Consider the following 12,908-nt stretch of genomic DNA (forward strand, 5'->3'; position numbering starts at 1 on the left):
CGGACCACAACGGTCAATGAGAGTATAAGAACAAACGAACATGCGAAAACCAAAAGCACAATTACAGCGAACGCAGTCGGTGGCAGGTAACAGCACGACTCCGCAGCGTAAATGCAAAGCAACAGAGCAGAAGACGACGCAGCAGCCACAAAGACCAGTGATCGTGCGGCGGCAAACAAATTCGAAGAAACAGCGGAGGAACTGGTGAAACAAATGAAGCCACAAACTGTGAAAGCAGAGAGCAACGGCAGCGCACTGGCAGGTCCACAAACATCGGCGACAGAAAAGCGGAGGCAAATAAAGAAACTGAAGAAAACAAGGAGAGAGAAACAAACAAGTGGTGACCGAACCGAACACACAGTTGCAAAGTGGAAACAAACGAACACTGCAAACAAACTACAGCGTCATGAAAGGCACAGGAAGGCGACAACAAAAGGCAAGCAGGTGTTTGCAGCCAGCGACAGCAAGAGAAACACCCTTAAATCCTACAGTGCACATGGGGGGGCCAAAATGACGGGAGATGCAAAACCTTCGGTCCTGCATACCCCTGATCTGCGGTCTCATCCATTGCCAACAACACAGAGTCCATGTTCTCCAGCAGCGCCTGCCGGGTCACCGTACCACTGCAGCATCAGCAGCGGCAACAGAAAGCGGCCAAAATGCCTGTTACCGCAGGGGGGCTGCAATGACGACTAGCACACAGGAACAGCTACTGCTGCTGCGAGCCGCCACCCGTTCCACCACCAGAACCGTAAGACCCAACGAGGGCAGCAGACGTAGCTACAGCACAAGATAAGTCCGTCACGTACTTGCAGATCGAGCTTAAGACAGATCTGAGGGCCTCTACTACTTCAAGCAGCAGCAGCTCGTTGGCAGAGGACTCGGGAGAAACGGCGAAAATTGACACGTCCCCTACATCCAGGCCCACAGCTATCTCCCCCTCTACCTGTAGCGCCTCAGCTGTGCAGCATAGCAGCAGCAGCAGCACAGGAAGCAAGAAAAGCATGCGATAAAAACAATGGGCTCAGAAGCCCCAGATTACATGTGAAGGCCAGTAGGGAACCAGACGCCAAACGATCCCAAAAAAGGCAGGCAACGAATCCCACGGAAAAACGCTAAGAACAGCAATACGAAGAAAAGCGCCATGGGAATAAAGATAGAAGCATTGCAGCAGCAGCAAGAGTGGCAACAGCCGAATCAGTAAGCACCGCCATGAAATCGCACGCATGAGTGGCCGCAGATGTAGCCTTGGTGCAGCAGCAGCAGCAGCGCAGCAGCGGTCATCTGCGGAACAGCAACGAAAGCCTTCGCCACAGAAGCCACAGTAGCAGCAAAAGGGATCGTACCATCTGTTCTGCCCCTGATATTCATGAGACCCTGGTGAAGGAGACCTTCAAATTTCCGTTGGCTGTCGAAGTCTCTGTAAGGGCATGGAGGGCCCAAAGAAGGAGGAGCCCTTGTGGGATACTGAGCGCAGATGCGCTCCCCATTGGAGTCAAGGATGCAGATACACGTCAGCCGCAGTGGAGTATCCATCGTGCCGTTTCTGCTGCAGTTTCTGCTCCTGCAACTAATTCTGCCCTCGCTGTTCCCACTTTAAAGATTCTGACACAGCGTCTGCGCAGTTGCAGCTTCGCTGGATCGACGCTGGAGGCCAACAACTCAATAGAGCAAACCCAAGACGCAGCGCCGTTGTCTCCTGTCTGCTGTCGTCCCCGCCCGATGATGCTGCAGCAGCGACGGCCCCCTCTAGCTATGCCCTATTTTCGCTGCCCCTGCTGATGCTTAGAACTGAGCGGCAGCGCTATGCAGCGTACTTCCGCTGCTCCGAAGGAATGTGCTTTAGTAGGGCCAGTAATGGCGGCCGCTGTTGTGGTGGCCCCGAGCAGCTCTCCTCGCCCGTCTAAGCCTGATATTGGAGTCAAAACTTCTGCCCTAAGCTGAGGCTCTTGTCTTTAACGAGAGGAACGCTGCAGTAGCATGCAGCAAGCAGCACGCAACAGCAGTACACGTGCGGGATGGGCCACTGGAGTGCATGTGCACTGCCAGAGAAACTGCCGAAATGATATGCTCTTTAAAGCTGAAATGCAACTAGAGGTGGATTTAGTTGGGCAGCGACCAGGTGACTGTGGCTTCTGCAGCCGACTTAGGAGGCGGCACGCAGGACAGACTCTCCCACTACGGCTGCTGCAGCAGCAGCCTACATTCGCAGCAGCCGGATGCAATCACTTTTAATGGTGTATCTCCAAAGCTTGAGACCAAGACCTTTTGACATTTTATTCTTGCAATTTTCTGCGACGGTTCCAGCTACCGCAGCAGGAGCAGAAACCGCAACAGGAGCAGCAACCGCAGCAGGAGCAGCAGAAGCCGAGAGCGGGATACCGCGGCAGGGGCGCCAGTACGGAGAGGGGACTGCTAATCTGACAGTCCTGTACAAATATTTGTGTTGCCTTTGGCTGTCCAGACTGCGGAAGTTTTTACAGCCTCTCCGGAAGACATCCGCTTCCCCCCCGCAGCAACAGGAGGACAAGGACCGGTAGCAGCAGCGGCAGGCGTAGAAATACTGGGGAAATCAACCGCTAAAGTAGCAGCTGGAACATTAAAAACCGCAGCAACGAAAGGAGCAACAGTAACAATGGGACGAGGAGGCGCAGGCGCACTGCAACGACAGGTCGTGCTCGTGGGGGCGGGCCAAGCGCATTTGGATGTGCTGCGCTTGTGGGGCCTACGTAAGCAGCGGGAGGCAACGGCGGACAAGACAACACCATGCAGCTCTGCTGCTGGTGCCGCCTCCACAGACAAAACAGCAGCTGTAGTTCTGCGCTCTATACTCGGCAAGGACGCTGCTGTTGCCGCAGATGAGGAATGCAGCAACAACAGCGGCTGCATCAACAACCTGCCCGTCTCTTCTGTCTCTTTACTGCTTGTCACGGAGACCACGGAAGTCCTATATAGTGCCATGGTACCTGGTGAGTCTTGCTGGTGCTCCTGCTAGTGCTGTCGTTGTTTTCAAACCTTCTAGATATCCAGAGTGGTCTTGTTTATGCCACCTAGGTGGGGCTCCTACGCAATGTCAAAGAGGCAGCGGCGGTTACGGATGTGTTTGTATGGTGGAAGTGTCGTAGATACCTTCATCCATGTGGTTGGCCCTTGGTCTGTTATTTCCGTCTCTAGTCATTGTAACCCATCTCTTTAGGTGTGTTGGCACCTCCTTGTCTCAGATTTCTGTCTGGAGTCACCATGGATGAGCTTTTTTAAATGTGTCAGTAGCCTTTTGTCTCTTGTATTGTCTCTGTGATGTGCTCCTTCCTATCGCTCTGTCCACATCATTTATGTGCTGCCGGCGCCTCCGTGTGTCTCTGCGCTGTTCTTACTTGCCTTCCCTATTTTCCTGAGCGCATCCTTTGCTGCTGAGCCTGTCTGTGCGGTTAGGGGCTGCGTGCGCGCTGCGTGTTTCTACTGCTTCTGCCACTGTGTGAGCTGCTGCTGCTTTGTTTCTGCAGGCTACATAACGGGGGAGTTCAACTTGCCGGACTTGACCGTTGACTTGGCTCCTCTGTGCTCTTTCGCGGGCGCCTCCCTTATCACCGCCAGGGCTGTGGGGCTGCTGCCGCAGCAAAAGCTGCTGCTGCTTGACGGCAGTCGTCCCCCCCTAAGGTGGGCTTTGTGGTCATGTGCCTCAGTGGCTGCCCGTGCACTCTCGGGGCTTCTGTGATTAGCTGCTCCGAAAGTTACCGAAGTGCATGCTCTCTGCATTTTTTTTGCATATTTTTCTCTTCTATGTGCTTCATTAAGCCTCCTGAGAGCCGTTTCAAGGCAGACATGAACGGAAAATGAGAACATGTGGACAGTGCTGTTGCCCGTATTTGTTGCTGCAGATTTGATGTGCTGTCGATCGACACGGGAAGCAAGCCCGAGATGTCTCTTATTCCGGGCAGCATAAGGCCGTTACTTTCACGCAGCAACACCTTTGTAAACAGAGGCAAGCTGCTGCTTTTGTTGCTGCTGTCCGCTGTTGCGGGTGGGGCGGCCTTCCCGCAGTATAGCCATTTCTACTCGTGAAATGATGGGCTTCGGCAGGAGCCGTGAAACGCAGGAATGAAGAAGCGGCCGGTGGCACCCCTGCTGCTGTGGTGGTGCAGCTGTTCTTGCTGCGGCATCAAGCCTGCGTATTTTGCGGCTGCTGCTGCTACCTGTTGCCAGAGCGGCCATTTTTCTCAATAGGTCTTCGGCTCACTGATCAGTTTTCTGAATGTTTTACTTTTTGGCTTGCTACTGCAGGGTGTATCGACGGAGATGCATCCACCGCAGAAGCAGAGACAAGTCCCATGCCTTCGCCAACTGGAGATGATTCCCTTCGGGGGCATAAGCTGTCTCCTTGTGGCTGCCCTGCATCTGGCAGCAGCAGCAGTAGCAGCAGCAGGTACTGCTGCTGCTGTGTTTGCCCTAAACGGCCAATTCAAGGCATCGTCTCCCGCTGGCTGCTGCTACAGCAGCAGCTGCAGCAGGCCTGGCAGCAGGCTGTAGACAGCAAAAAGGCCACTGCTGGTGGGGAGTCTCAGGACACTGCAAGGAGAGACAGCAGCACCAGTACTAGTAGCAGCAAGATGGCCGACACACGGCCTGTCTTCCGCATTCTGGTGATTGGCGGGGGAGCTGTGGGTGTTGAGATGGCTCTGGCGCTGCAATATGCAGTGCAGCAGCTGCTGCAGACACTAGATAAGCACCAGCAGCAGCGCCAGAAGCAGCATTCATTTGCCTCTTACTCGCAAAAGGATGAACAGCAGAGGGAACGTTCTGTCTCTCCTCTTAAGGTGGAAGTTGTCTTAGCCACGAGTGGCCCGGAAATCCTCACAGGATACTCGAAGAGGGCTCAAGTCAGCATCTGCTTTGCTGCTGCTGCATGAGACTGCTGCCGCGTACAGAGCAGCTGTTGCGGTATTGCTGCTGCTAGCGTGACTTTGCCACTGCTGCTGTTGCCTGAGCAGCCGCTGTTTTCTTCAGAAATAATCTGTGATGTGTTGACTTAAAAGGTGCTGCTGGGGTCTGCAAGAACTCATGTTGACTGTGCTTCTTGTACTTTTTGTATAGGTTTCCCTGTGTGCGCATTTTGCCTGTATTCTTTCCTGCGGTTTCTTCGCCCTGACGTACTTTCCCTATCATATCTTTCCTGTCTTTGCAGGCGACGCTAAGGAAACTGCTGACATCCAGGGGCGTCACTGTGCACGTCAACTGTCGCGTAGAACGCCTGGAAGAGATGGCGGATGGACGTCGGGTCCTTGCTGTCTCATCGGGGACGCAGCTGGTCGAGCTTTTTGACTTTTCCTTCTGCTGCACCAGCACGAAGCCGCAGGACTGGATTCAGTGAGCTTAGAGAAATCCTTGGGCGTAGAAACGCAGTACTGTAGTGAAGTTTGCAAGTGCGTGCACGGGTCCCACGAGCAAGGAGTGCCTAAGACGACGGAACTGTCCATACCAGACGCTGCTCTGCTGCTGCTTGCTGCGCTGCTATACAGGTCGACACGGTTGCCGTTAGATGAAAATGGATTCTTGCGAGTTTTGCCGACACTCCAATGTGTTGACTACCCAAGCATATTCGCTGCAGGTACAGTGCGGCGCAGGTTTTTCTGCAGCTGCTATCTGTGCGACGCTCCCCCCGCACAGGCAATTTGGTACTTTTGGCAACTTGATACGTATGTTTCCACTGCTGCTGCTTTGCTGCTGTAGGCCACACGGCTAGCATCGTGGGTCACATTCGCCCGAAGGCTGGGGTGTATGCAGGTGAGTACGGCTGCAGCTTCTGCTCTGGCCTATTTTGCTGCAGTTGCCCTTTCGGCTAACGCTGGCACTGTTGGATATAATTTGTTTAGACGCTGCGTCTTGTGGGGCGTGGATGTGCCATTCGCTTCTGTGTGCATTTGCATTTGATGCATGCCCGCACACACCTTAGTTTTTGTACATTCAAGACCAAACCAAGGAAACTTCATGAGGGATGGGATGGGGCATTATTTTTGGGCGCGTCTGCTGCTCTTCGAGCGTACATGTGTGCAACTCGTGGATGGTGTGTTGAGTGCTTGTTGGTTTCCTTAGTGCGTGCCGCTCCCGTCATCGAAAGCAATATATGGAGATTATTGAGAGGAGAGACGCTTGAAGTTTGGAAGCCCCAGGGCTCCTTCATGTCACTTCTTGTGACTGGCAAAAGTGAAGCCGCTCTATGCAAAGGGGCCTTCGTCTTTCATGGCAACTGGGTCTGGAAACTCAAGGTGCGCTGCTGCACATTCTGTTGCCGTGGCGCCTGCTGCGGTGCTGATGCTCTTGTTGTTGCTTTGGTTACTTTCGCAAGTGCTTTGCTGCAAGTGTTGTGCTGCCATGCCCTGCAGATGCTGTTTTCCACTGCTGCCAACCTCGCTGTTGCTACTGTTGTTGCATGTGTGTGAGTTCTGCTGTGGCGGTATGTACCTCTCTGCTCACTGCTTGTGTCGCCACTCCCTATGTTGCTGCTGCTGTTGTTGTTACAGAAAGCAATCGATTCAAACTGGCTATGCAGCCACCGCGACTTTCCCGGGCCTACTGCATCCCCCAGCGCCCCTCCTGGGCCTCAGCGATCCACTTCGTTTTTGGGGCTCAAGGAACTTGGGGCTGCTGCTGCATTCGGTGCTGAGGCACTGAGTACTTGGGTGTCCGCAGCGATCGCCTCCGAGCCGCCCGTTCAGGGTCCCGCAATCGGAGTGAGTCAGCAGTCCACACTTGCTCCCAATTGTGCTGTTATGCCAACTTGGCTCGTCTCCGTTCCTTTTTTGTCTCTGCAGTGTGTGCACTGTTTTGATTGTTGCATTACTTGCTCCGTTCGCGTTTGTACCTCCCAAGTGGTTATTGCCAACTGCATTGTGCACTGTCGCATCTTGGTTTCTTGTGTCTGCCTGTTGTGTGTGTACTCTGTCCCTCTCGTATTCTGTAGATTTTCCTTCTTACCATGTGCCTTTTCCGCTTTTGTTTACAATTCAGGATCTGCCACACCCCTGCATGTCGATATTCGCGACTCTTCTCTCCAAGGCCGCAGGGGCTCGCTCCAAAGGCTGCACGGGGGCTTCTCGGTGCGCTGGCTGCTCAAGCAAAATACCGCAGCGCGTCGTCTCTGCGGCTTTGCAACAGCTGCGCCACCACAATTTCCAGGTTCAGCAACTACACGACCGAGAGGCTCAGCTGCAGCAGCTGCAGCAGCAGCCGGGGGCTGACGATCAGCAAGATTGGGATCAGGAGAAGCCCCTCTTCGCCCGTCCAGAGGTTATATGCGGTCTAAAGACCCCTGATGACTGCTGTTTGTTTTCCCCAGTCCCTTTAGATGGCCTGCTGGAGACAGCTGGCGTGACGGCACCCCCTGTGCCCCTCCTTGCCCAGAGTGTGGATTTCTTTAGGTAATAAGAGCGTACAATACTACATTTCGTACACTTTTAAATTAAACTTGCTTTGGGCGTGAATATGGTGTCCGGCCTCCCCTTCTCTCTCACCCGACATAGCTCTTGTTCGTTTTGCTGTATTTGTCCCTCTCCGTCTCTGCACGAGTTGAATATTGCTTGTTTCTTGGTATGAAGTTATTGGCACGTGCCTATTAGGGGCGCGCTTCTTTCTACCTTACAACGTTGAACTCAGCTTTCCTGTATCCGCGTCGGTCCGTTTCCTTTATTTCGAAAGGCCGAGAACTGCGGACATTGATGTCCACACTTTTTTCTTTTTGTTGATCTTGCTCTGTTTCAGACTGTTTACAGGCGACCTGTACACTATGGGCCGCGTAGCAGCAGCCCACGCCCTCTCCGATCTGTACGCTTGTGGCGCGGAGCCTTTAACGGCCCTAGCCGTCACTCTCATGCAAAAAGCGCCTCCTGAGCTGGTGCGTCGCTGTTGTACCGCTGTACGTGCTGATGCCTTTGTGCAGCCGTTGCCTCTGTTTGGAGGGGATCCCGGTTATTGTTGCTGCTCGTTGCTTTAGGCCCTGCCGCCTTTGCTATCTGTGCATGCATGGCCTGGCCGGTGGCAACGTTTTGGTGCGACAGCTTTCAGGGCCGTAGTATGGGCTGCTTTTTCTCTTTTTTGCTGTTGCAGCAAGCAAACAATTTGCTGCAGTTTTTATGCGGGGCAAGCAGTGTCTTCTCTGCTGAGGGCTGCGAGCTCAGCGGCGGTCATTCTGCCGCGGGCGATGGCCCCTCAGCTGCAGGCTTTTGCGTCACTGGACGGATATTCTATCCTTCTCCGCCTGGCGCATCATCAGCAAAGACGAACTCGAGCAAAGGAGGCAATGACGAGAAACGGCGGCAGCAGCAGCAGGCAGTAATGGCACCAGGCAAACCCTTGGCTCCTGGCTTCCTTCTACGGAAAGGTAGCACTGGTGTTACCGAGGGCTGTGTGCTACTGCTGACGAAGGGCATTGGGACTGGAGTCATATTTGCGGCCCATGCAAAGAGCCGAGCAAAAGGAGGGTGAGGCGCTGCTCTTTCGCATCTGTGGCTTCTTCTGCAGGCTTATGCTGCTAGTTTAGCGTTTGGTGCGGTGTCTTTATGGCCGCTTGTTACTGTGGATGTTAATGCTGCAGTTGGGTGGAGGCAGCGCTGCAACAAATGCAGCAGACGAATAGGGCGGCTATGCATGCACTGGTTCAGCACGGGGCGACGGCATGCACCGACATAACTGGTGAGTTCCTGTTATTTCTATTGCGGTACACCTGGCAAACTAGAACAGCAGAGCCTTTTGGCCATTCCAGACTCCAAGGGGGGGCTGCAGCAAGCTTAGCAGCCACAAAGTCGACCTGGTCATGAGATTTGGGCTGGTCCAATGATCCGTAAGGTTTTGTTGCTGTTGTTTTTGGTGCAGGTTTTGGCTTGCTAGGCCATTTGCTGGAAGTGGTGGACACGTCGAACAGGGCACTTGCAAAATTGAACCGCGCTGATGGATCAGCAGAAGCAGAAGGCGGCGCCAACCTGGTGGGAGCCCGTGTTTGGCTCGGCAGGATCCCGCTATTGCCTGGGGCCGCTGAGCTCACCCGAAAGGGGGTTGCTGCATCTCTTTTTGTGGAGAACGCCGCAACGGGAGCACGCCGTCTGTCTGTCTTGTCTGAAGATGAAGTGGAGGCCGAAGCACCTTTGGGCTCTCTCCACCTCGGTAATGTCAGGGGCCTTTCTCCGTCGAATGAGAAGCTAGGCGACGAACGCGAGCTGCTGCAAGCGCTTCAACAGCAGCTGCGGGGGCCCTGCTGCTGCCGTGCTTCTTTGCCTGCGGAGGCGGACAAGCTGGAGGGTCCGGCCAGAGAGGAGACGGCGGTGCAGAGCAGCTTATGGAGCTACAGTAACGTGAACGAAAGGGAAAGCAGCCGCAGTTGCTGTTGTTGCAGTCCTTGTTCAGACTCCTCAATCGTCTTCCCGCTGCTTTTCGACCCACAAACTAGCGGGGGACTGCTCGCTGCAGTCCCTGCTGAAGCTGCTGCATCTTGCCTGGCAGCGCTGCGGGTTCACACGGCGGCTGTGGCCATCGGAGACATAATATCACTTCCTCCTGACGCTGCAGCTAACAGCAGCCTCACTCGCAACAAGCCAATCCAAATCATCGCCGCATATACAGAGACTGCAGCAGATACTGCCAGTAGCTGCAAGTAGATGCAGCAGGAGCAGTGGGAACGGCCGCTGCCGTTCCTGTGTTGACAGTGAGTGCCTCTAGGTTATGGCCATTTAGAAATGAGCTCTTGGAGAATATTTTGGTTAAGGAAGCGCGAAACTGGCTGCTGCTGCATCAGCTTTTGAAGCTGCAGTTGTTGCAGTTTCGGATCTGCACCCTCATGCGAAGCTGCTTCAACCCATCCACGAATCCCATGTTGCTACAGCTGCAGTTGATGCCACATCTGCGTTTATGCTCTTGCAACGTTTGAAATTGGAGGCAATGAGGGCTCACTGCAGCAGCAGCTTCTGCTGCAGCTGCTGTTGTGGCAGTGCCTAGGCAGGCAGGCAGCAGCAGCATGACATGTGAGTCCGTAAACTCCATGCATGCAAGAAATCATGTTTCCCGGGCCTTCATAACCGCAGCAAGAGCTGATGCTGCTGCTGCTATTATGAAGGTTACGAGAGGCCGGCAGAGTTTATCCGGCCCTCCGGTGCCATGGGAAGTATTTGTTTTATATGATTGCAGCATTTGAGGTGTAAATGCGCCTCACGCCGGGAGACAGGATGTCTTCAGTGACTGGTTGTTTCGTTTAAGTAACTGCACACTCATCCGTTGGAGCCTTTGTCCAGAGTGTCTTTTATTTGTGCCTCGCTTCGTCTGAACCGCGCTCCATTTCCTCTCCTCATTTTCAGTTATGTCTTTAGCTTATTTCGGCTTCGTCTATGCCCTCGCTGGGTCTCAACGGGTTTTCTTTCAAGACGCCTAGAACGTATTGCCTCGTGTTTTGCTGTTTGTGTCGGCTTTTCTTTATATGCCAGTTCCCGTGGTTCACACTTTATGTGGTTCTTGCTGTCGGAGCCTGCGCGAGCTGTATTCCCAGATCCACTTGCTCCACGGGTGTGTATTCTCCTTGTATATCCTTGTGGCGATCTTTGTATGTCGTCTACGCCTCTAGCCTCTCAGCTTTCTCCTGTGTGTCACCCTGTTGTAAATACTTCCTCGCTCTTTGTCTTTCTGTTCGTGTCCGCCCCACTCCTGACACTGCTTGTATCCCCTTCTAACCCGTCGCTTTCTTCGCAGCAGGAGCTGCTTGCTTATCTGACATACCGTGAGCTGAGGAACCCATGCTACGCGTTGACTGACAGATAAAAGACTGTGAATACGTAATCCGCAGTAGAAGATTGCGGCTAGTTTCTTGAATCTTTTTGAATTGCTGAAGTCTATGTCTATTCATACAAATTGGTCAGCTACTGCAAACAGACTGCTATAGTACTCGCTGCTCATAAAGAGTGCAAGGGGACAGAGGACAAAAACGCAGCTACAACACCTTCCGAGTCGTACGTAATTGCCCCTTCGGGCTCCACAGGTGCAGACAAGTCTTTTAATGCACGGAATGTGCAAGCTCTCATGTCTTGAATTCGGTTTTCACCATACACCTGGGGACGCTTACATGTAGCTGCTGTCGCTGCTGCTGAATGGCTCAGCGGGCGAGCACGCAGCGGCAGCAAGGAGCTCGCATGCACAGTGGCAGGTGGGGAGGGCCTGAAGTGAGGCACAGAAAAACCAGGGCAGAGGACTTAAAGACAGATGGGACACGAAAGCTACAGAAGGGAACGCCCACAAACGGTCAAAGAGAAACGCGCCGGACAAAGCCAAAGGAAGATGTGTTGGGCAGAATGGTCAAAGGGACACGGAATTCGTCCAGTATTAAGCCACTGTGAAGCCCACATACAGAACCAACACGCAAGGAACTGAGGCAACAGTAAAGAAGTACACGGACAAAGCTACAAAGAACACAGAACATGTGGAAGCCAGCTGCGCCGGAATGAAACAAATGACGAGAGACAATGGGTGGGGGAGGCACGAGGGAAGGCAGAAAGTTGCGAGGGAACGAAGCAATGCGCGAAAAAGTGGAGGAGACAAAAGGCAAGCAAAAGTGGAGTGAGGCTTTAGTTCACAAAAGAAGCCAGGAAACTGGAGATGACAAAAGAAAACAATGGCAAATGGGGCCATACACACAGACAAACACTGACCCGGCCTCCACCAGAGCTCCCCCTGCGGCCCACGGCATTCGTCGCGGCAGCGGCCGCAGCACCGCAGGGGAAGCGCCGGCATCCAATACACTCGTAAATTGTGGAGGAAGCTGCGCGAGAAGGGCGACCCGGCTGTTTCGTCCAAGCCCTGCACACTCGGCAACGAGGCAGAAGCACGGCTCCAAACGGAAGCCAGCGAGAGTTGACAGAAACACAGGACCCACGATCCCAGACAGCTATAAATGTTACGGAGGCAAAACACAAAAGGAAGAAACTGAGCAGCAACCAACAGAGCCGCAGTAAACGGCAAACAAAGAAATATGGACAAAAAAGACAGCAGGCACGAACGAAAAGTCCGGAATACGGAGAGGCATAACCCAAGTAAACACTGAAGAGACTCTAAGAAGAGTAAGGAAGTCATGATCGCCCAGGAAATGGGTCAAAGAACGCGAACAGGCTACAGAGGATCACGAAGGCCGCACGCAGCAGAGGGATATGACCACATGAAATGTGGATGACGTCTCCAGGTGTGTGTTTCAGTCTCGTCTGCTTCTGGGTAGCATCGTTTGTAGTATCCTTGTAGTGCAGATACCTTCAAGTATGAAATTCGAGTCCACGCCAGCTGTTCCCACGTTGTCAAATTCAAACACATTAGCAGCAAGTGGTAGCCCGCGAGGCAGCCAACCAGCAAAAGAAGGCCAAGCAGGAAAAAAAAGCTAAAAATTACCAGCAAGCACAGCCCCGCTCCCCTGCAGCAACATGCAAGCAAGCGCAAATAAAAAGCTTCCGAATCTAAAAAACAAGTTGAAAGCAATATATTTTACCTTAATAATATTCATTGTGCGAGACAGAAAGTACGCCATGAAAGGCGAACCCACACACGCTGATAATACAGCACAGACACGCAGCTTCGTGAGAGAAAGAGGCTGACATAGCCTCATGAAGCCCAGAAACTGCCGCAGATGTCCGGCGCAAACTACATAGACCTGTCGCCTCGAGCTGGAGCAGCAGCAGTGTTAGCAGCAGCAGCGTAAACAGCAGGTGCTCAGTCGCACCAGTCAGTTTTAACGTCCATCGGAAGCAGCAGCAGCCGCACACACTGAACTGTGCATACACCTGCCTCGAGCACCTGCAGAAGCAGGTATACCATAAAGTGGGGGCGGCTCTTCTCCCCCACACAGCTCCCTGTATGAGCAGCAGGCAAAAAAAGCAGTCTTCACACTAATAGAG

General features: G+C 53.4%; 2 protein-coding genes across 2 annotated transcripts; one reads left to right on the forward strand and one right to left on the reverse strand.

Moving 5' to 3' along the window:
• Positions 1–709: 709 nt before the first annotated feature.
• On the reverse strand, positions 710–1,536 carry ENH_00046150 (coatomer zeta-2 subunit, putative; the record flags this gene model as incomplete). Its single annotated transcript, XM_013585479.1, has 2 exons — positions 710–960; positions 1,347–1,536. 2 exons carry the CDS (start codon positions 1,534–1,536, stop codon positions 710–712), a joined length of 441 nt encoding a protein of 146 aa, XP_013440933.1.
• Positions 1,537–2,635: 1,099 nt separating this feature from the next.
• On the forward strand, positions 2,636–9,644 carry ENH_00046160 (selenophosphate synthetase, putative; the record flags this gene model as incomplete). Its single annotated transcript, XM_013585480.1, has 14 exons — positions 2,636–2,969; positions 3,504–3,657; positions 3,879–4,021; positions 4,282–4,877; positions 5,183–5,364; positions 5,517–5,605; positions 5,728–5,781; positions 6,091–6,263; positions 6,519–6,728; positions 7,006–7,415; positions 7,756–7,888; positions 8,101–8,474; positions 8,588–8,685; positions 8,866–9,644. 14 exons carry the CDS (start codon positions 2,636–2,638, stop codon positions 9,642–9,644), a joined length of 3,729 nt encoding a protein of 1,242 aa, XP_013440934.1.
• Between the last annotated feature and the right edge of the window lie 3,264 nt (positions 9,645–12,908).

The sequence above is a fragment of the Eimeria necatrix genome, genomic scaffold (genome assembly GCF_000499385.1).
Source record: "Eimeria necatrix Houghton genomic scaffold, Enh_scaff34, whole genome shotgun sequence".
NCBI classification, from domain to species: Eukaryota; Apicomplexa; class Conoidasida; order Eucoccidiorida; family Eimeriidae; genus Eimeria; species Eimeria necatrix.